This window comes from Geotrypetes seraphini, chromosome 6 (genome assembly GCF_902459505.1).
Source record: "Geotrypetes seraphini chromosome 6, aGeoSer1.1, whole genome shotgun sequence".
Lineage (NCBI taxonomy): Eukaryota > Metazoa > Chordata > Amphibia > Gymnophiona > Dermophiidae > Geotrypetes > Geotrypetes seraphini.
In genome coordinates, this window is record NC_047089.1 from 125790522 (window position 1) to 125814543 (window position 24022).

General features: G+C 44.3%; 1 protein-coding gene across 5 annotated transcripts in view; it reads left to right on the forward strand.

Moving 5' to 3' along the window:
• Window positions 1-24022, forward strand: part of TMTC4 (transmembrane O-mannosyltransferase targeting cadherins 4) — a 275681-nt gene that overhangs the window by 173231 nt on the left and 78428 nt on the right. For all 5 annotated transcript variants that reach the window (XM_033948831.1, XM_033948832.1, XM_033948833.1 and 2 more), the window contains 3 exons: window positions 873-973; window positions 15369-15461; window positions 21350-21511. In XM_033948831.1, the coding sequence (XP_033804722.1) occupies window positions 873-973; window positions 15369-15461; window positions 21350-21511 (356 nt within the window). The remainder of the gene's footprint in view (window positions 1-872; window positions 974-15368; window positions 15462-21349; window positions 21512-24022) is intronic.

Sequence of the window (24022 nt, forward strand, 5' to 3'; positions counted from 1 at the left end):
CATTATCCCCCTCTTCCACGAAACCGCACTAGCAGTTTCTAGCACGGGAAGCCGCACTGAATGGCCCATGCTGCTCCCGACACTCATAGGAACTCAATGAGTGTCGGGAGCAGCGCGGGTCATTCAGCGCGGCTCTCTGCACTAAAAAACGCTAGCGTGGTTTTGTAGAAGGGGGTATGTTATTACAGATTTCCATCCTGGGAACACAGGTCTAATCATATTATATCTGCCTGCATATCAGATCCTTAATATTTGCAAAATCAAGACTGCTTATGCTCTTTTTATGACATAAAATTCAAAATGTTCAACAAAGCTGAGATAATATCAGATATTGGCAACACTTATCTTCAAAGGTTGACACCAATTGCCAGCACTAGTAAAGTTTCAAAAACTCCCAAAGCTGACTCTCATTAAAGCGTTTCAATCATAAAAGATCTTCGGGGAGAAGCTTTTCCCTCGCCAAACGTACATTTCTGTGTTTGTAACAGCAACCCAGGTCACAGGAACCTGGCAAGTTTCCAAGGAGTAAAACAAATTTTATGCTACTTATCCAAGGAATAAGCAGTGGATTTCCCCAAGCCATTTCAATAATGGCCTATGGACTTCTTTTTTAGGAAATTATCTAAACCTTTTTTTAAATCCTACTAAGCTAACTGATTTCACCACATTCTCCGTCAACGAATTCCAAAGTTTAATTACACGTTGATTAAATATTTTCTCCGGTTTGTTTTAAATCTACTACTTAGTAGCTACATTGCCTGCCCTCTAGTTTTCCCCTATGAACAGTTTTTGGCTTTCTAGTATACTATCTCATTTTGTTAACTCTTACATTGTTTGAGATTTTAATCATAAGTTTTGTATTGAATTGACAGATAATAAAGAAGGAAAACAATTTTCTATATCATGGCTACTGATGAGTATTTTCCTGGGTGCCGTGGCTATGCTGTGCAAGGAACAAGGAATTACAGTATTGGTAAGAACTATCACATAACAAATGTAATAAAAACCATTTTTAAAAATAAAAGTTATTTTTCACATTACAGAGAATAGTGTTTTAAATAAGTCTGAGGATGTGATCTAATTTATGAAATCTGTAAAGAAGTTAATACTGTACTGAAGTCTGTATAAGTCCAGAATTTCTTTGATCTAATTATATTTTTAATTAATTTGTACTAAAGTAATTGTTCATATTATGTTGGTGAGCCTCACAATAGTTTTACACCTTTCGATTGCTATAGAATTTCCTTGAACTGGAAAGAAATAAGTGCTTCAATAAAGGAAGATAGGCATATGGGTATGTTAAATGTAATTTCTAAGGAGAAAGTGGTTTAAGCCCACTGGAGTTAAATTAAAGGGATGGAATAAATTCTTGAGATTATAAAGGAACAATTTTTTTTAACTAATAACTTTTATTTTCAAATGCAATAAAAGTACAAGCAACTAAAAGCTTAAGTTTCAAAACTTGAATTCACTGGACAGATACACATGATTTCTTCTATGCATCCATCTCTACAGCGAAAGATTAGAGAAACTGGGCCTCTTCTCCCTTGAACAGAGGAGATTGAGAGGGGACATGGTCGAAACATTCAAGGTACTGAAGGGGATAGACTTAGTAGATAAGGACAGGTTGCCCTCTCCTAGGTAGGGAGAACGAGAGGGCACTCTAAAGTTGAAAGGGGATAGATTCCATACAAACGTAAGGAAGTTCTTCTTCACCCAGAGAGTGGTGGAAAACTGGAACGCTCTCTCGGAGGCTGTCATAGGGGAAAACACCCTCCAGGGATTCAAGACAAAGTTAGACAAGTTCCTACTGAACAAGGACGTACACTGGTAGAGCTAGTCTCAGTTAGGGCGCTGGTCTTTGACCAAAAGGGCCGCTGCGTGAGCGGACTGTTGGGCATGATGGACACTGGTCTGACCCAGCAGAGGCACTTCTTATTAACAAATATAGTATTGTTGATTATTAAGTGATATATTTATGGTTATTTGTATGGATATGTTATCACACTTATTATAAGTTTAAAAATGAATAAAGATTAAAAAAAAAAAAAACCCAACAAATATAGTAGCACAGCCCCCCTCCCCAACCCTCCCCAACCCTCCCCACTACTTTTAAACAAAGATAGGTAAAAGAATCAACACAAATCTCACTCCCAAACACCTGCTTGGTCTCCCACTAATGATAGTCCTTTTCCTACTGCTCCTCCAAATTCTATCAAAGCTGTGAGGTTTTCCCTTTGTCAGGGCACTCAACGTATACCTATCATGCCAATGTCCAAGTTTATCCACCACCTGCTCTGCTCTAACAGGCCTCTTCCAGCTGGCAGCCAACACCAATCTGGCAATTGTAAACATCAACTTACAGAAACTGATCTCCCTTTCCACCAAGTTTGTCCCATAATGATAAGTAAAGCTATTTCCCAAGCTGCTGGTATCCGTTTGCCTAAGATATGTGAGAGTTCCCTGAAGATCAATACCCAAACCCCTACACCCAAACACAAGCCAACTCTAAATCATACTGTGTTTTGGACTCATGTCCCCCAGAAATTTTGAAAGCAGCTCCATTAGACTTTAAACTAACTTTGCTGAATTATTTAACCAATAACTTAAAAAATGGAAAATTCCTCACTAATAATGGTCATATTATAATAACCCAAATTCCAAAAAATCGTAAAGAATCATCAGCATTAGTAACCAACTATAGACCAGTAGCATCCATTCCATTTATTGTAAAAATCATGGAAGGATTGGTACATACCCAATTGATGGAATATCTTGATCAGTTCTCTCTTTTACATGAAACTCAATCTGGTTTTAGACCTTTGTTTAGTACTGATACAGTAATTGCGGCTATCTTGGATAATTTGCATTTCTTGTTTAGTAGTGGCCTTAATGCCCTGATCATGCAATTTGACATGAGCTCTGCCTTTGACTTAGTGGACCATGGGAAACTGTTACAATGCTTAGATGCAATTGGTATCAGAGGAGAGGTGTTAGACTGGTTTTGAGGTTTCCTTATGTCCCGCACCTATCAAGTACGTTTTAATTACAATCTCTCTGATACCTGGAGCAATCCATCTGGCATGCCGCAGGGGTCACCATTATCCCCATTGCTTTTCAATGTTTACATGTCTTCATTAGGTGTACAATTGACCCAGCTGGGGATAAAATTATTTAGTTATGCAGATGACTGTACAATCATTATCCCATTCGCTACCTCTCTCTCGGAAGTTACTCCTAAGGCAACAGAAGTACTAAATTTGATGGAGCAATGGATGACTGAATTCAGACTGAAGCTTAATTCAGAAAAAACAAAATTTTTTGTAGCTTCATCACACCCGCTTGACACTAAAACATCATTGTGCATCAATAAACTTAGTTATCCTTTTCAATCTACTATGAAGGTATTGGGTGTAACATTGGACCAGAGCCTAACCATGAAAGACCAGGTGGACTGCTTGGTTAGAAAGGGTATTTTTACTCTCTGGAAGCTTCAGTCCATTAGAGCATATTTTGATGTTTCATCATTTAGAATTCTGGTACAATCCCTTATACTGAGTCAACTTGATTACTGTAATATCGTTTATTTGGCAATTTCCCAGAAGAATATGCGGCAATTACAACTGGTGCAAAATGCGGCAGTCAAGCAAATTTTGGGTTTGAAGAAGTTCAATCATGTAACACCTTCCTACCAACTTCTGCACTGGCTGCCGATGAAGGCACGTGTGAAGTTTTTGCTTTAAGGTACTATTCGGATTAGCCCCTAAATATATAACTGACCTTTTCTCTTTCTCAACCAACAGACATAAGAGAAGCTCACACTTGAATTTTGTTTCTCCACCGGTTAGAGGATGTAAATTTAAAAGACATCATCAACATCTTTTCTCACATCAGGCAGCATTATGGGGTAAAGCTCTGGAACAATTGCTTATGCCTACTACTTATGGGGAATTTAGGAAACACCTAAAAACATATCTGTTCCTGAAGTATTTATGTAACTGACCAGTACAATCTTATTCCACAATAACTGATCTCTAGAGCTGTTAATCACTAGCTTTTAACTTTAATTCTACTCAGTTTGTAGCATCTTTTAATCATTGTAAACCGCATAGAACTTCACAGTCCTGCGGTATATAAACTGTTATTATTATTTAAAAAAAAAAAAATATATATATATATATATATAATTCTGATCAATCCACGTGGAAACACTTTTAAAATAGAGAATAGTGAATTTTCTGGAATCCTGTGGATTACAGGACCAGAGGCAACATGGATTCACTAGAGGTAGATCTTGTCAGACAAAGCTGATCAATTTCTTTGACTGACCAGAGAATTGATAGAGGGTGTGCACTAGATATTGTGTATTTAGATTTTAGCAAAGCCTTTGACAGTATTCTACACAGACGTCTAATAAACAAACTGAGTGCTCTCGGGATGGGTCCCAAAGTGACGTGCTGGGGCAAGAACTGGTTGAGTGGAAGGCGACGGAGGGTAGTGATCAATGGAGATCGCTCTGAGGAAAGCGATGTTACCAGTTGTGTGCCTCAAGGTTCTGTTCTTGGACCTGTTCTTTTTAACATTTTATAAACAATATCGCTGAAGGGCTGTCGGGTAAGATTTGCCTTTTTGTGGATGATACCAAAATCTGCAATAGAGTAGACACACTGGATGGTGTAAATAACATGAAGAAAGACCTGGCGAAGCTTGAACAAAGGTCTGAAATTTGGCAGCTAAAATTTAATGCTAAGAAATGCAAGATCATGCATTTGGTGCTGAAAAAACCCAAGGGAATGGTACAGTTTAGGGGGTGAAGAACTTATGTGCATGACAGAAGAGCAGGACTTGGATGTGATTGTATGTGATGATGTTAAGGTGGTCAAACAGGATGAAAAGGTGACAGCGAAAGCTAGAAAGATGTTAGGTTACATAAGGAGAGGTATGACCAGTAGGAAAAAGGAGGTATTGATGCCCCTGTATAAGACTTTAGTGAGACCTCATTTAGAATATTGTGTACAATTCTGGAGGCTGTATCTTCAAAAAGATATAAAAAGGATGGAGTGCAGAGGAAGGCTACTAAAATGGTGCATGGTCTTCATCATAAGGAGTATGGGGACAGACTTAAAGAACTCAATCTGTATAATTTGGAGGAAAGGTGGGAGAAGAGAGATATGATAGAGACGTTTAAATCAACCTCTAATCAAAAAAATGTTATTAGCCAAGTGGTGGAAATGCCCACTGAAAAACCATTTCCTTACAGTGGAGAAAAAGCCTCAACTTTATTTCATATGCAGACGGCAACCCAATGAGTTTTTCAGCCGTTCTTATTCTGTATCATGGGAAAACAACTCCACTATTTCTCAAAAATGTAATCTTTCAAAACGGGAACATATCTCACCACTGTGCACAGGGAACAGGTAAAAGAATCTAAGGAAAAGTTTCACTTATCTTCAGAGCTGTTAACAGAACCAGGATCGCAATCTGTTAACAGCTGTGAAGATAAGTGAAACTTTTCCTTAGGTTATTTTACCGGTTCCCTGTGCACAGTGGTGGGATATGTTCCCGTTTTGAAAGATTACATTTTTGAGAAATAGTGGAGTTGTTTGCCCACGATACAGAATAAGAATGGCTGAAAAACTCATTGGATTGCCGTCTGCATATGAAATAAAGTTGAGGCTTTTTCTCCACTGTAAGGAAATGGTTTTTCAGTGGGTATTTCCACCACTTGGCTAATAATATTTTTTTGATTAGAGGGTGATTTAAATATTGTTACTATTATCATTTTTCTAGTAAAACTTAGAGACGTTTAAACACCTACATAATGTAAATGCGCATGAGTCGAGTATCTTTCATTTTAAAGGAAGCTCTGGAATGAGAGGGCATAGGATGAATTTAAAGGCTTCGGAGTAATCTAAGGAAATAATTTTTTACAGAAAGGGTGGTAGATGCGTGGAACAGTCTCCCGGAAGAGATGTGTCTGAATTCAAGAAGGCCTGGGATAGGCATGTAGGATCTCTCGGAGAGAGAAAGAGATAATTGTTACTGTGGATGGGCAGACTAGATGGGCCATTTGGCCTTTATCTGTTATCATGTTTTTATGTTATGTTTCATTCCTGCAAACTGGACTTGCGGAAGTGAGAATACTTACAGTTTTGAGCTCCTCCTATATGGAGGCAGGGCCCAGTGCACCCTCCAGTTTTTCTTCTGCAAGTAAATTGTGCAGAGGTGTTTCTGATCTGTTGAGATTTTTTTCTTTTTTGCGTTCAAAGTTCATTTTTCTGAGGCTTTGGTGGATCTGCAGGGCCAGCCTGTTGTGTTTCTTCTTGGCTCAGTGTCTGTTCCCCTGGGAGCCAGCTTGCCTTCTGAGTTTCTCAGTGGTTTGAGCGTAGAATACGGCTTAGCACCCAACCAGCACTTACACATATGAATGTAACATTCACATGCATAAGTGCTAGTATTCTATAATGTTGGCACAGAAATGGTGCTTACATTTTGGCCTTAAGTTATAAAATACTGTAGAGTATTTGCACTTTTCTTCAGAGCAGATGTAAATTTGTGTGAAAGAATTTTTATCCCAGGACAAGCAGGCATGATATTCTCACATGTGGGTGACGTCATCTACGGAGCCCCGGCGCGGACAGCTTTTCAAGCAAACTTGATTGAAGTTTCAAGTTTGCACACTGCACCACGCATGTGCGTGCCTTCTCGCCCACTAGAGGGCGCATCCCACCTCGTGGTCCTCAGTTCAAATTTTTCCGCGGAGCAAGAAAGCCCTGTGGATCTGAGCTCCAGCGTTTTTGCCTTCTAGCTGCCGCGTTTAGTTTGTTTTTCCCTTCGAATTAGTTCGCGGTACTCTCTTCCTTTCGTTTCTTTTCAAAAAAAAAAAGCCTTTCGTTTTTCGTCGGGTTCCGGGGGCTCCCGGAAGCCGTGGCCGCGGGACGTCGGTACGTTCCCGGCCTTCTTCTTTTTCTTCGTGGATGTCCCGTCCTGTTACGGGATTCAAAAAGTGCAGCCGGTGTGAGAGGTTGCTTTCCATCACTGACCCTCACCGGTGGTGCATTGTCTGTCTTGGGCCCGAACATCCGACAGACTCGTGTGATCGCTGTGCTACCTTCCAAAACAGGGCCCTCCGTCGCCGTAAGGCAAGAATGGCCGAATTGTTCGCCGCCGACGCGCCGCCTAAGGCCTCGACGTCGGCCTCGGTTTCGGCCCCGGCCTTGACCTCGGCCTCGGCGTCCTCGGGGGCCTCGGCCTCGCCTCGGCCCTCTTCCTCGAAGGCGTCGTCAGTGAAGCAAGCTTCGGGTAAGTCCTCTGTTCCATCCCCTTCAGCAAAGAAGCCATCCTCGAGTCAGGCCAAGGCGGGTGGGTCGACCCCGGCCCCGCATCGGACCTCGACTCCGCACACCCCGAGGGAATACTCGAGACCGAGGTCGCCCTCCAGGGAGTGTGCCCCGGACCCGGAACTCCCCACCTTCGTGGGGATTCCGGCCTTCCAGGATCTCCTCCGAGCTCTGATCTCATCGGAGCTGTCGGGAGCCCTGGAAGTGTTGCAGCGTGCTGCGGTTCCGGCGGCCTCGACCTCGGCCTGGACGCCTTCCGTCCCGGAGGCCCCGGCCTCGGCTCCCTCGGGAGCCCCGGCCTCGGCGACCTCGGTCTCGGGTACTGGGACCCCGTTCACCTCGGTCTCGGCCCCGCCCCGGACCTCGACCTCGGGGGAACCCCCTGAGCGGAGTGTAAGGCCCAAAGAAAAGTTGCGCAGAGTGCGCCGTCTTTCCTCCTCTTCCTCCGGGTCTTCCAGACACGCCTCGCCCTCGACGCGACCTCGGACGGGGCGTCGATCGAGGAAGTCTAAGCGGCCCCGAGGCTCGCCTCGGCGCGACCGTTCCCTGTCGTTCGGGGGCGAGGCGTTGCAGGTGTCGGAGTTGCGCCTCGACAACCCGAGGCTCCTCCGCTCACCCCATGGGAAGTCCTCCCGGGCCGCCTCGCCGAGGAAACGGGAGAGTGTCCCACGAACCCCTGGGTCCTCACCCAAGGGCTCTGCGAGGAGGACAACTTCCCCTTCCCCCTCGAGGGCCCTCGAGAGGGGATCCTGGGATTCGGGATCGGTTAGGGATCCTCATTATTCCCATGAGGCCTCCCCCCTCTCCTCGGTGGGGCGGTCGAGAACCCCCTCTCCCCAGGCTAGGCCGTCCTCATTTTCATCCTTCGTTCAGGACATGGCCCAAGCCCTGGGGATTGACCTGATGGTAGGCTCTCGGTATTCCAAAGAATTTTTGGAGGAACAGGACCTCCCCATTCTTCCTAGGGAGGTGCCTAGACTCCCTCTCAACAGTGTCCTTCTGCAAACCTGGCTGAAGAACTTGTCAAACCCTCTTACAGTCACGTCTGTGCCTTCAAAAATGGAATCGAAGTATAGGACGATTCCCCCTAAAGGGTTCGATAAGGCGCAGCTCTCACACCAGTCTCTTCTGGTGGAATCTGCTCTTAAAAAATCACAGCCCTCACGGGTCTCTGCGGCGGTTCCACCAGGCAGGGAGGGGCGGACCCTGGACAAGTTTGGCCGCCGCCTCTATTCAAATTCCCTGATGGCCACCAGGGTTCTAAACTACGCCTTCACCTTTTCCTCCTTTTTGCGTGGTATGGTGAAGGACCTTCCTCAATATCGAAACTCGTTACCGGACTCCCAAAGAGCAGGATTCGACAAGTTTATGTCCAACCTGTCTCAATTGCGGTTGTACCTATTCCATGCAGTGTACGACGCCTTTGAGCTGGTTTCGAGGGTGTCGGCCCTCGCGGTGGCCATGCGCCGCTTGGCCTGGCTTCGCACCCTCGACATGGACCCAAACCTGCAGGAACGCCTGGCAGACTTGCCTTGTGTGGGGTCCGAGTTATTCGACGAGTCAATGGATGCGGCGACCAAGCGCTTGTCGGAACAGGAGCGCTCTCTAGCATCCCTGGTCCGCCCCAAACCTAGGCCCCCGCCGCAGAAACCCTTTCGGCCTCCGCCGCGCCGATACCCTCAGAAGTCGACCCCGGCTTTCTCGAGACCGCCTCCGAGACGTCCGTCTCAGCGAGGCAGAGGGGGACAACCCCAAGCCCCGGCGCAGGGCCCTTCTAAGCCAGCGCCTTCCTTTTGACGGGCTGAGCGGACGGGGCGGGTTCCCCTCCGCACTTTCACAGGAACCCCTTCCTATCGGGGGCCGTCTTCGGTCCTTCCGGGAGGCATGGACCGGGATTACCTCAGACGCTTGGGTGCTCCGGATCGTCTCCGAGGGCTACTCGCTCAACTTTGTGTCCTCGCCGCCGGACAGTCCCCCAAGTTTAGTCCCCTGCAACCGTTCGCAGCTACCGACCCTTATAACCGAAGCCAAAGCCCTCTTGAAGCTTCGGGCGGTCGAGCCGGTCCCCAAGGACCAGTGGGGTACGGGGTTTTACTCCCGCTACTTCTTGGTCCCAAAAAAGACCGGGGACCTGCGCCCCATACTGGACCTCAGGAAGCTCAACAAATTCCTGGCCCGGGAGAAGTTTCGAATGCTATCTCTCCCGGTTCTGTATCCCCTCTTGGAGGAAGGGGACTGGATGTGCTCCCTCGACCTGAAGGAAGCATACACCCATGTTCCGGTGCACCCCGCCTGTCGAAGATTCTTACGATTCCAGGTGGGGGACCTCCACCTCCAGTACAGGGTACTGCCCTTCGGCCTGGCCGCGTCCCCACGAGTATTCACGAAGTGCATGGTGGTGGTTGCAGCAGCCCTCAGGTCGCGTGGACTTCACGTGTTCCCTTACCTGGACGATTGGCTCATCAAAGCCCCGACCAGGGAGGGGGTTATCTCAGCGACCCGACAGTCTATTGCCTTCCTGCAAACTCTCGGGTTCGAGATAAACTTTCCAAAGTCTCAGTTGAGGCCTTCGCAGTCTCTTCAATTCATAGGTGCGGTGCTGGACACGGTGCGCCTACGCTCCTACCTGCCGACCCAGCGGTTGGAAGCCCTGGTACGGATGAGCCACCAGGTCTCTCAACTGTCGAAGGTGTCGGCCAAGCGCATGATGATGCTGCTGGGCCACATGGCCTCAACGGTACATGTCACGCCGTTTGCGAGACTACATCTGAGGATCCCTCAGTGGACCCTCGCGTCCCAGTGGCGTCAGGAGTGCGACCCGGTGTCTCGCCTCATTTCGGTGACTCCGCCCTTGCGGAAATCGCTGCGTTGGTGGACAGACTCTTCAAATCTGTCCATGGGGCTATTGTTCCGCACTCCGCCTTTTCGCAAGGTCCTGACCACGGACTCCTCGGAGTACGCGTGGGGAGCCCACCTCGACGGTCTTCGCACGCAGGGCCTGTGGTCGACAGAAGACCGTCAGTGTCACATCAACGTGCTAGAGCTGCGAGCCATCTTCCTAGCACTTCGAGCCTTCGTTCACATATTGCAGGACCAGGTGGTCCTCGTCCGCACGGACAATCAGGTGGCAATGTATTATGTGAACAAGCAGGGAGGAACGGGGTCATGGCCCCTCTGCTCCGAAGCTCTTCGCCTCTGGGAGTGGGCGGCCTCCCGGAACATCTTCCTCCGGGCGGCCTACATCCAAGGAGAACGGAATTGCCTGGCGGACAAACTCAGTCGACTTCTGCAACCGCACGAGTGGACTCTACACTCAGCAGTTCTACGCGAGGTCTTCGCTCGCTGGGGAACGCCACAGGTGGATCTGTTTGCCTCTCCGGAGACACACAAACTACCACTATATTGTTCTCGGATGTACTCGCAGGACCGTCTGGAAGCGGATGCCTTCCTACTCGACTGGGAAGGGAGGTTCCTGTATGCATTCCCTCCGTTCCCTCTGATCATGCGAACGTTGGTACACCTAAAATCGTCCACGGCCACGATGATTCTCATAGCACCTCGGTGGCCGCGTCAGCACTGGTTCTCCCTGCTGCTCCAGCTCAGTGCCAGAGAGCCTCTTCCCCTGCCTGTCTCTCCTTCTCTGCTGTCTCAGAGTCAAGGATCCATGTTACATCCCAATCTGCAGTCATTGCACCTGACAGCCTGGTTTCTTGTTCCCTGACTCCTCCGGACCTGTCTCAATCGGTGAAGGAGGTGTTGGAAGCCTCCCGCAAGATCTCGACGAGGCTTTGCTATGCGCAGAAATGGACCAGGTTTTCCACCTGGTGCTCGTCTTTTCACCTGGATCCGGTATCAGTTCCGGTATCCTCGGTTTTAGAATATTTGTTTCATTTGTCGCGCTCCGGCTTGAAAACCACTTCGGTGCGGGTTCACCTCAGTGCGATTTCCGCTTTCCACCAACATCTGGAGGGACGCCCTCTGTCACTCCATCCCTTGGTGACACGCTTCATGAAAGGGTTACTCAGGGTTTGTCCCCCTCTTAAGCCTCCGTCTCTCGTGTGGAATTTGAATGTGGTTCTGGCTCAACTGATGAAACCCCCTTTTGAGCCACTCAACAAGTCCCTCTTGAAATTTCTGACTTGGAAGGCGGTGTTTCTAATTGCCCTCACCTCCGCCAGGCGGATCGGGGAGTTGCAAGCCTTGGTTGCGGACCCTCCTTTCACTGTCTTTCATCACGACAAGGTGGTTCTCCGCACCCATCCTAAGTTTTTACCTAAAGTTGTTTCTGACTTCCACCTCAATCAGTCCATTGTCCTTCCTGTGTTCTTCCCGAAGCCCCACTCCCATCCTGGCGAGACCGCGCTTCACACGCTTGACTGTAAGAGGGCGTTGGCATTTTACCTTCAACGCACCAGGCCTCATCGGAAGGTTCCTCAATTGTTTTTGTCCTTCGATCCCAATCGATTAGGGCATCCAGTTTCCAAGCGCACTCTGTCTAACTGGTTGGCCGCTTGCATTTCCTTTTGCTACGCTCAGGCTGGCCTTCCTCCCCCGGGTCGAGTCACGGGGCACAAGGTCCGAGCGATGGCAGCTTCGATAGCTTTCCTCCGATCCACTCCGATGGAGGACATATGTAAGGCTGCCACTTGGTCTTCGGTTCATACATTCACCTCTCATTACTGTCTGGACACTTTATCCAGGAGTGACGGCCGGTTTGGCCAGTCAGTTTTGCAAAATCTGTTTTCCTAAATTGCCATCCTCCCACCTGCCCTTTTTTGGTTAGCTTGGAGGTCACCCACATGTGAGAATATCATGCCTGCTTGTCCTGGGATAAAGCACAGTTACTTACCGTAACAGGTGTTATCCAGGGACAGCAGGCATATATTCTCACAACCCGCCCGCCTCCCCGGGGATGGCTTCCTTGCTAGTTATGGAACTGAGGACCACGAGGTGGGATGCGCCCTCTAGTGGGCGAGAAGGCACGCACATGCGTGGTGCAGTGTGCAAACTTGAAACTTCAATCAAGTTTGCTTGAAAAGCTGTCCGCGCCGGGGCTCCGTAGATGACGTCACCCACATGTGAGAATATATGCCTGCTGTCCCTGGATAACACCTGTTACGGTAAGTAACTGTGCTATACTGTATTTGGGATAGTATTTGGGACTATGCTGCCTTTATGAAATAGGTGCTTATTGAGGCACCTGCCTGGAAGTTGCTATAGCTCAATAAGTAAAAGCCCCGTGCTCATTTTCCAGAGGTCATGTGTTCAAATCCCAACCAGCTCCCACAGCACATATTTTAATTGTGGCATTTTACCATGCAGGTGCACCTTGATGATCTCACAATGAGGTCACCATTGTGCAGCTGAAAACCTCCATTTTTACTGAACTAGAAGTCATGCTAAGATCTGTATCTTTTTTTTTTTTTTTCTAAACTAAACCAAACCTTAGGTTTGTATACCGCATTTAACCTTTTGCAAATGAATGTATGTATGCAATCTATATATTTTTGTCATGTGCTTTATTTGCTGAATCCACCTGTTTCAAGAATGTCCTCATTGGAGCAATCTTCAGTGAGAAAAAAAGGGTAGCTTTTTAGCAAGAAACATAAAGATGTTTTTTTCATGTGCTGTGCTTCAGTTAATGGATCTTTTCCTCTAATTACCAAATGCTATTAATGTTTGCCCAGAAATATAGAAGGTTTTGCATGCAATATCATTGTATTGATGTGCCCTATTTATATGGTGGCTTATTAAATGTATTTTGAGCTTAATAAAGCAAAAATAAAAACCCAGAAAGTTATTTGCAGATCGCATTAAGGACATCCAAACTGTGCCTAAGTTCCGTCCTTAGAACTCAGGTCTATCTGAAGCCTAAACTATGCTCAAAAGTAGACTTTCTTACAATGCCTATAAGACCTAGTTTTACAATTGCTGTACAACTTGCTACCTCACTCTGTAGCGCATTGGCTAAACCTACAGCCTTCTACCCTAATGTTGCTGGTTCAAATCCCAGTCATTCTGTCTGATGGAAGAGTAATAAATAAAAGTATTAAACAGCTCCAACTCCCAGTATTACAATTACAATGAAAAACAGCATAAAATTGCCATTCTAATAACATAATAAAATATTATAACATTAAGGACATTGTTTGGACATCTAAATTTATTTATTTAAAAAAATGTATACTGCCAGAAACTCAGTGGTTTACAAAATTGACATACATAAAATATAAATCACAAATACAATGAACAAAAACTCAATATCAACATACATAGCTTGGTTTACATCATACTTTAAGGATCGCACATCCACAGTTATTTTCAATGAATCTTCATCCTTACCCTCACATATTACACATGGGATTCCTCAGGGATCTATTCTTTCACCTTTGCTTTTTAATATTTTTTTGGCTCCACTACTGACACTATGCCAATCCATTGGATTTCATGTTTTTGCCTGTGCCGATGATATACAATTATTGCACCCATTAGTTAATAACAACATAAATGAAATTTCGGCTATTAATGAGAAACTAGATCAAGTGCATCATTGGCTGGACAAAAACAGACTAGCTCTTAATATTAAAAAAACTAATGTCGTGCTTTTTCCCTGGAAGGATAGTTTTTCTCTTATTACTCCTATTTCAATTTCAAACGTTCCTCTTCAATTAGTTAAAAATATAAAAATTTTAGGAGTAATCTTTGATAATAAACTCAACTTTCATGATCATATCAGTAGCATTGTGAAAACTACCTTTTACAGATTGCGGAAAATTCATTCTATTTCTAAATTTCTCTGTCCTAAAGCACTAAATATACTTATTCATTCTCTGGTGATATCTAAAATCGATTATTGTAATTCCCTATTTAAAGGAATTGCTTTACAAGAAATAAAACGACTACAAATCATTCAGAATGCATCAATTAAATTAATAACTAAATCCAAAAAGTTTGATCATGTAACACCACTCCTTAAAAAGGCTCACTGGCTTCCTGTTATGCACAGAATTACTCATAAATTATGTACAATTATTTTTAAAACTTTATATAATAAGACCCCAGCATTTTTATTTAGATTACTTATCCCTTATTCTGCAAAGAGAACCTTGAGATCTAGCGAACAAAATCTTTTATCTATTCCTTCTTTAAAAATTATCAATACAAGGAGACAATTTATCTTCTCTTGTACAGCACCGCAGACATGGAACGCCCTCCCTATGTTTTTACGGGAGGAGAAAGAGTTTGTAAAATTTAAAAACGAATTAAAAACTTTCCTTTTTAGAGATGCATTTGCAAGTTAATCTTTTATTTTATTGCTTTGCTTATTTTATTACCCTCAAATGTCTTATTACCCTTTTGTATTTTCCTTTAATGTCTCCTCTTTACTCTACAAATTGTATTTCATCCCTCCTTACCTTGTGTTTAACAATGTTAATTTTTAGCATAATAAGTTTATTTATTAATTGTATGGACTGTTTTGTTACCTAATCTATGTAACTTTTTAAATGTTCACCGCTTAGAAACTTTGTCTAAGGCGGTTAATCAAGCCATCTAATAAACTTGAAACTTGAAACATATAACTATAACGTCAAATGTCGCCCATGGCGATACTATCAGTAAAACTCTCTGGCAATATCCAATAAAGCAGTTTTAGATCTCACCTAAAACCTGATTCTCTAAAGCACGCCTAAAAAGTTAGACGTCTAAACAGAGCTGAATGCTGCTGAGCGCTATTCTACAAAGGATGTCTAACTTAGACGTCTAAATGGCGCCTAACTTTAGACGCGTTTTGTAGAATTAGGGTGTTAATATAGGCTTACAATTATGAAATTACCCTCCACATGTATAGATAGATAATATTGGGAAATTTTTTCATAATTTGATTCTACTTGTTTACAGTTGATGTGATGCATAATATTGGACTAATCAATATGGCCTGATTTTGAAATTTATAGTAATATGGTAATTCAATTAATACAAATTAATTAAATCAGAATTAAAATATTACTTTATTTATTTATTATTTAGGGCTTGAATGCTCTGTTTGATGCTTTTGTAATTTGCAAAATTAATATGGCGGGTCTTATCCAGAAGTTATTACATAGGGGCAAAGTATTGGAGGTGAGTGCTGTCAATTTGATTATAGTTATATTGCTTGATTATATGAAACATGGTTAATAGATGAGTATAAAAATATTCAGAGACTGAATAGGATGGGTAGTTGCAGCTTCTGGAGCACATAAAGAAGGGGTGGTGGTATTGATAGGAAAAAAGTTTCAATGTAAAGTAATACACAGAGTTACAGACCCACAGGAGTGTTATGTGATGGTACAACTTCAGTAGTACAAAAGGAAGTTCGAATGGACAATGAACACTCCACTGAAGATCACTGATGTAAAACCAACCTGTTTATTTCATAAAAGGACACAAGCTTCTAGAACACAAGCAGAAGCTTCTGCTTGTGTCCTTTTATGAAATAAACAAGTTGGTTTTACATCAGTGATCTTCGGTGGAGTGTTCATTGTCCATTCCCACTTCCTTTTGTACTGTTTTATACTAGTGGGTTCTCTGTCCTGTTGGACATTTTGGTGTTTACTACAACTTCAGTAGTATCATAAGGATTTTGTCCTTGTTGATGTGTATAGGCCGAACGTCTGGGAGCAGCCCTTTTGGCATGATATAGGGAGACAGTTTCTAGCTTTTAAAGATCTTTCACTCATCATGGAAGAAGGTTTCAACTAGAGAATGACACGGTGGCGGTTTACCCGCGGCCACCGCATTTTAGCCGTGGGTCACCCGCCGAAAACGGGGAAGAAAACTAGCAGTCGCTGCGGCGACGGGGACAAGGCCATTCACCGCCCACGGGGCGGTGAATGGTCTTGTCCCCGCAGTGAGGCATGAAGGATCGCGTGGTCCCCGCAGCTCACACCCGCCTGCCCAATCGATTCTAGTGTTTAGCCAGCTCTCTCCCTTCTCCTCACCTTAGTTTGTAGATTTTCTTTTTCGGCGACCCGCACGCTATCAGAGAGCCGCGCACCCGCTGCTGCTCAGTTTCGATCTTCTGCTCTGACGCAACCGGAAACAGGAAGTTGCAGCAGAGCAGAAGATTGAACACTGAGCAGCCGCGCGTGCGCGGCTCTTTGGGAAAGCGTGCAGGTCGCCGAAAAAGAAAACCTATAAACTAAGGTGAGGAGAAGGGAGAGAGCTGGCTAAACACTAGGATCGATTGGGCAGGCAGGTAGTGGCTGCGGGGACCGTGCGATCGCTAGTGTTCCCGGCTCAAATTGGAAGGAGGGAGTGAAAGGGAAAAGGATTCTGGGCCAAGGGGATGAAGTCGGGAAGAAAAACCCACAGCAGGAAAGAAAGGGAAGGACTGGCAGGTGAGCCAGATGCTAGAAGCAGGGGGGGGGGAAGAAAGAGGGGAAAAAGCTAGATGGGGTTGAAAAGAAGAGACACACTGGTATGGAAGAGGAAGATAGGGGAAATCTGGACACAGGAAGGTAACAGAAAGAGGGGAAATTATGTGCATGGGGCATAGGGACAGAGACATAAAGGGGACATGCCATGGGGATGGTATATGGACACAGGGGGGGCAATGACAGATACATAGGGGAGATATTAGAAATGGAGCACAGAAGCGAGATGGTTTGTGGGGATGGGACAGGGACCGAGCTTGCAGGCTCCAGTGGCTTGCACAAATTACATTGTAACGTGCCATGAAAATAAGAGGAAGGAAGGTAGATAGGCCACGCGAGAGGAGCTGAAGGGTAGTAGAAAGGAACAGATGGTAAAGGAGGGAGGGAAGGGTGGTGGTGGAAAGGAATAGAACAGACATTGAAGGAGGGTGGAGTGGAACAGACCCCCAAGGGAAATGTGGAAGACAGAGTGGGAAGAAGACAGATGCCAGACTATGCGGGAGCGGAGGGAAGAAGATGGGTGCTAGACCAATTGGGGGGGGGGGGGTTAAGGGAGAGGCACAGTAACAGCAAATGGAAGACGCAGAGAGAAGACACACAGTGGATGGAAGGAATTCAATGAGAAGATGTGGAAAGCAGAAACCAGACAACAAAGGTAGAAAAAATTTATTTATTTATTTATTTATTTTTTGCTTTAGGATAAAATAGTATATTAGTTGTGTTGATAAAAATTTATAAACAAAGCCCTGCCAGCTGAACATCTCTCTAGTTCAGCAGCAGGAACTTTGATTTATAAGAAAGGAATAAGCTAAATATTACAGTACTAAGGCTTATATGGATGCAGCGGGGACGGTGACGGGGCGGTGAATGGGATGGCAGTGGCGGTGACGGGGCGGTGAAAGGGATGGCGGTGACGGTGACGGGGCGGTGAAGGGAACGGCGGTGACGGGGCGGTGCAGAGGATGGTGGGGCGGTGACGGGGACAGATTTTTTCCCCGTGTCATTCTCTAGTTTCAACCAAGTTATGGATTCCACAGTAGATCAGTCCCTGGCATAAGATAATATTACACAGAGGGATAACAGCTCTGCCATTATTAGCTAGGAATCTGGGCTTGGTTGATGCTTGATAAATGCTTCACACCTTTGACTAAGAATTTGTACACATAGTTAAGGCCCACATACAGATTTGTGTTTGGTCTGTATCCTCATTTTTGAGGAATGGTTTGAATGAGTACTAGAAGCTACTACAGGTCCATTAATTATAGCCAACCATACTCCTATGTGAATTGATATAAGGGGGAGGAGACACAGGGTATGGGGTCAGAGAAGATTGGGCTTTTCTATGTATTTACTGTATATTCTGACCAGGCTTTTAGGAAATATTTGGTTCTAAAATGGGAGTTTTTATTTTGCAATGTACAACATAAAGACCACCCAAAGCTTTTTTTTTTTTTTTTTTTTTAGGGGGGGGGGGAACTGCAAAAGTAGTATTAAAGGGGATGTAATGAATTATGTGGTAAGAAGGAGAGTAGAGCTTAAACGATACTAAGACTAGAAAGAAAGCTGCAATAGGCCAAGAGGCGGTCTGAGCATACCTCAACAAAATCAAAGAAAAGATTTATTTATAGCTGCCCAAATAGTCATAAATATAACCACTCATGACAGAGCCAGCAAGAGCCAGACTTATTCCAAATACAGATTGTTTCAATTTGCAGTAAGCCTGGTGAAATGGTAGCAAAGCTCAAACCGTCACCAGTGCCTAGATATACAGCAATATATAAGATGAGCAGAAAAGGATTCTGAGGAGCCGTGCTGAGATAGCTGAGGGTTTTGCACAATATTTTACACAATTGTATAAGGATGAGGGCTCTGTTGGAGACATTTTTAGCGAGTTTTGGCCTAATGATTGATGGAGATAGAAATTGCTGATCTTTCTATTCTTATTCAAGGGGAAGAGCTGAAAAGACTAATACACAGGTTGAAATTGAATAAAGTGAATGGACCTGATAAGTTATACTGGGGAATTCTACCAAATGGCTTCGACAATGTGGGCTATTAGACAATTATGTTCAAATAATAGAAGATGAATGTCTTCTAGTGGGGCCAGTAGAATGCTCATGCCTGAAGTACTAGAATTACCAGAGGACTGTTCGGGTGCCTGGAGGGATTTCCAAAACCCAGCAGTTTGTCTGGGCTCTCTGCACATGTGTGGACTTTGATGTACTTGATGTCTTTGCGTCGATGTCCACGCATGCGCAGAGGCCCTCCAGACCTCGGGGAAGGAGACAGAAGATTTGGGTGGGGCTGGGGTGGAACAGGACATAGCTGGAGGTTGAACAGGGCAGGGCCAAGTGTCTTTTTGGTTTTTTAAAGAGGGAATCTGGCAACCCTATGTAATACCAGAGGCAGCAATAGATGCTATGAACATAGTCTTTTAGGCCCATATTACACCTCAGTGTACATCAGTGTTTCTCAACTTCTTCAAGCCAAGTACCCCCTAAGTCTAACAAATATCAACTAAGTACCCCCACCCAAGCTCTTCCCCAGACATACCCAAGCTCCACCACATACCTGCCCAAGCTCTGCCCCTGACCCCCACCTCCATAATAATAGTACTAATTGTAATGCAATTTCTTCTATCCATTTTTCACATATACACACAATATAATCTAATTAATACATAATGGTAACCACAAAATTAAAAAAAAACACAAAGCACATTGTATACAGAGAAAATCTTAATCATCATTTATATTCAGGGTTTTTTTCAAAGCGGTCAAGGCCAATGGCCTCTAAAATCAGTCCATATCATGGACATGGTAATGCAACACAAACATAAGCTCCTCATTGGTTTTCATGAAAGCAAAACATAACCAAAAGAAAAGATTTCTCCAAATAAACTTTAACTCAGTCCCAAGCTCTGGACTTTAGTAGGTAGATCATATGCAGTCCTTTTCACCAGAGTCTAATGTTAGGAATGCATTGTACAAGAAAAAAATACAATAATTTCGATTAACTGCTCCACTATTTTACAGCAGCCCAAAATAAGCAGCTCTCTGTTCCTTAGCTGCAAGATGGGGGTTTACTGCAGTGATTAACAAGCCAGCAATACTGGGCTACAGGCATAGGTAGTCAGGAGAAAGAGACTGCACAATTTACATTTCTGTGAAGAAGGTTTCTTTAGCAAGACATACCGACAGCTTTTATGGCATTTATGCAGTAGACTGCAGACACTGGTTCTTAAAGATGAACTCAATCAAAACTGGGATGGAGGTTAACAGAGAAAACATAACAGCTTTAACCTCAGGGATTTTCAATATGTTTCTGAAAAGCATGCAGGCTCAGTGCAATCAAAGGTGTTGCTGTGGCAACAACTAACAGCTGGTGTCTTCACACAGAGATCTGTTAACAGTGAATTATAGGAACAAACAGGCTTGCTTTCCTGCCCAGCGTTTGGCTTAGTTTACTCACTGTTCTGTACAGTGGAGGATACAGTCCCTTAGTTTTAAGGTACAGAGGAAAAATTGCTGAAATGTTACAGTCCCCAAAATACCTTCTCTTGCAGCACCCACACTCTGCATACCAGAAAAAAACCAGCAAAGGAAAACTTCCAGCAAACTCAGGTTTGTTTTAAGCCACTTCCATTTTCTCTGACCAAGCTTCAGCTGCAGCACTGTTGTCCTCAACAATCATAGCCTCACCCGGCTCTGAGAAAAAGAACTCTGAAGGCAAGTTACCTTCAGCTTGCTCCTCTGTCATTTCCCAATCTGTGCTGTGTACCTCAGCTGGCTGGTCTGCAGTAAGCTCAATCAGTCCCACCCTGAGCTTCCTGTCTCTCTCCCCCTTTGCTCTCTACTCCACCCTGCTTTAAGCTGAGGAAAACCACACACCCTTGGCTTGTGTGGGTGGAATGGCTTTCCTTCCCCAGCTTGTGATGTTTCTCTGAGAGAGAATTTTCTTTCTGGTTTCTGCTTTACAGGAACAGGGTAATAGCAGGGCAGAGCTTTCCTGCCTTGCTATGGCACTGCCTCAGGTAAGGCAAATCTTTCCTGTTCTGTCTCAGTCTCATCTTCACTGCTCATAGGGTAGTCAGCTAAATTACTGTCATGGGCTCTGACCTGGTCTGCCCTTCTGCACTGGGGTTTGTATGATTTCCTGAATTTTCATGTGATAAACCTTAGGATTACAGTAGGTTTGTCACATTTCAATGTGTTGTGATTTGAGTGCACTCTGTTGCAACATGGTGTATTTATAGGAAAAAAATTCAATAAAATTGAAACAGAAAAGAATGTTTCCCTCTTTTCATTCACCTCTGTTAGCAATAGAATTTGGACTATGCCCTCATGATGGTAGGAGATCAAGTCCCCTGCATGGTATCTAGCTCAAAGTTAACATCAGAGTGTTGACTGTATCCAGATTACATGGCTGTGTCCAGCAACATTTTCAAAGAATTAAATCTATGCTTGTGAGCAAACTTGTAATGCTTGTGAGTAAAACTTGTTTGATTTTAATTTGATTATAATGGTTTCATAGCAGTGCTATAAAAAGATGTTTGGATAATAATATATGCCTTCTAATGATCACTATATTTAGAGTTCTACTTTTCTAAGCAAAGGATTTCTGCTCAGAATAATTTTTTTGGCATCTGGAGGAACAGCAATTCTGTACATACGTTGGCGAATCATGGGCACAGGACCACCAGCTTTTACTGAAGTAGACAACCCAGCATCTTTTGCAGACAGTATTCTTATTAGAGTAAGTAGTAGACGTGATCATCCATTACTTGGTAAAAGATGCCATTTTTCTACCTTTTGCAATGGTGTCAAGTTTCAAGTTTATTTAAAATTTGATATACCACTTAAAATATAATTGTCCAAGCGATGAACAAGGCAAGTAAAATATAAAATTTTTAAATCAAAGGGGTGACATAAACAATGACAATAGAAATTGATGCGTGTGGAGAGGGGGGAGGAAATACAGTTTATAATAGGAAAGAAAAACAATGAAAGGTAAGTACAGTGGGAGGGATTTGCTCTTCTTTCTGTTAATGAACAAGAAGTAGGGATGAGCTGATTAGTTGGGACTTGATACTACTTCTGATTTCCCTCATTATCCTTGCTATGTAAACAGCAATATGAGAGAGGTGTATTTTGTTCAAGACTGATCCAACTTGATAAAATATAATAATTGGAAGAAAAATCTGTGTTGTGCTTGATCACAAATTTTTTATGCTTTAAAGATACAGCATTGAACTTTGCTAAGTTTCTAAAATTTTCCACAAATGTTGATGTTTTAAACTTGGAGCCAAAGGCAAAATACCGTATTTTCGCTCCATAAGATGCACTTTTTTCCCACCCAAAAGTGGGTGGAAATCTTATGAAGCGAAGGTACACATTTTGTTACCCCGCTGCACCACCTTTTTAAACCCACCGGTCCGCTGCCGCCACACCACTTTTTTTATTTTAAATAACCCCCCCTGCCCGCCCATCCGTCCCACATTGTCCCCGTTTTTAACCTGGTGGTCCAGCGTGTATCCTTCGTCTTATTTCCCAGCCTGCAGCGCAGAGATCAGCAGCGCGGACGTCAGAAGCAAGCTTTATGCTCTCCTGCTTGGCCCCGCGCTGCTTTCCAAATGGCTGCCGTAGGTTCTCGTGGGACTCGTGAGAACTTACAGCAGCTATTCGGAAAGCAGCATGAGACCAAGCAGGAGAGTGTAAAGCTTGCTCCTGATGTCCACGCTGCTGATCCTTTATGTTTTAGCAGATGCTCTCTTGTCACCGTGGGACCCTTTAGAAAAAAGATTTCTTCCTCCACTTCAGTGCGACCCGTGATGTATTTAAATGTTTCTATCATGTCCCCCCTTTCTCTGAGCTCCTCGAGAGAATATAAGCGCAGTCTGGCCAGACGTTCTTCATATGGGATGTCTTTAAGTCCTGAGACCATCCTAGTGGCCATTCTCTGGATCGACTCCATTCTCTTCACATCCTTTTGATAATGTGGCCTCCAAAACTGGACACCGTACTCCAGGTGAGGTCTCACCATGGATCTGTATAATGGTAGTATGACTTCAGGCTTTCGGCTGATAAAGCTCCTTTTGATGCAACCCAGAATTTGTCTAGCCTTTGCTGAAGCTTTCTCCACCTGATTGGCAGCTTTCATATCATGCCAGATGAGTACTCCCAAGTCCCTTTCTGCAGTAGTTCTTGTTAAGTTTTCACCATTCAAGGTGTATGTTCCGCATGGATTTCCGCTCCCAAGGTGCATTACTTTACATTTTTTGGCATTAAAGTTTAGTTGCCAAGTCCTGGACCATTGTTCCAATAAAAGCAGGTCCTGCTCCATAGTGCTGAGACTGGTTGCGCTGTCAGATTCTGTTACCCTGCCCACAATGTTGCATAGTTTAGCGTCATCGGCAAATAATGTAATTTTGCCTCGAAGTCCCTGAGTCCCTTACAAAGATATTAAATAGCATCGGGCCCAAGACCGAGCCCTGTGGTACTCCACTGGTCACTTTCAACGTTTTTGAGGGAATACCATTTACCATTACTCTTTGAAGTCTGCCGCTAAGCCAGTTTTGTACCCATGCTGTCAGTGTTTCTCTGAGTCCTAACGAGTTCACCTTGTTCGATAACCTACGGTATGGAACACTATCAAAAGCCTTGCTAAACTCCAAATACACGATGTCCAGGGACTCACCCCCATCCAGTTTTTTTGTTACCCAGTCAAAGAAGCTTATCAGATTGGATTGACAAGACCTTCCCTTTGTAAAGCCATGCTGGTGGGGATCCCTTAATCTTTCATCATCTAGAAATGTGTCCAATCTATTTTTGATCAACTTTTCCATGAGTTTTACTCACTATTGATGTGAGACTCACTGGTCTATAATTTTCAGCCTCTGACCTGCATCCCTTTTTGTGGAGTGGGATAACGTTGGCAGTTTTCCAGTCCAGGGGAACTTTTCCTTTGCTTAGGGAAAGATTGAAGAGTACGGATAACGGCTCTGCCAGGACATCACTCAATTCTCGAAGTACTCTAGGCTGTAGATTGTCTGGGCCCATAGCTTTGTTTACATTTAATTTTGATAACTTATGATAGACTTCGCTCGCAGTAAATTCCATGTCCCGGAATGGGTCCTCCGAACTCCCCTTGGTCTGTGGCTGAGGACCGGATCCTGGTGCTTCGCAGATGAAGACTGAGCAGAAGTAGTTATTGATTAGTTCTGCTTTGTCTGCGTCCAAATCTGTAAAGTTGCCGTCAGGTTTCTTT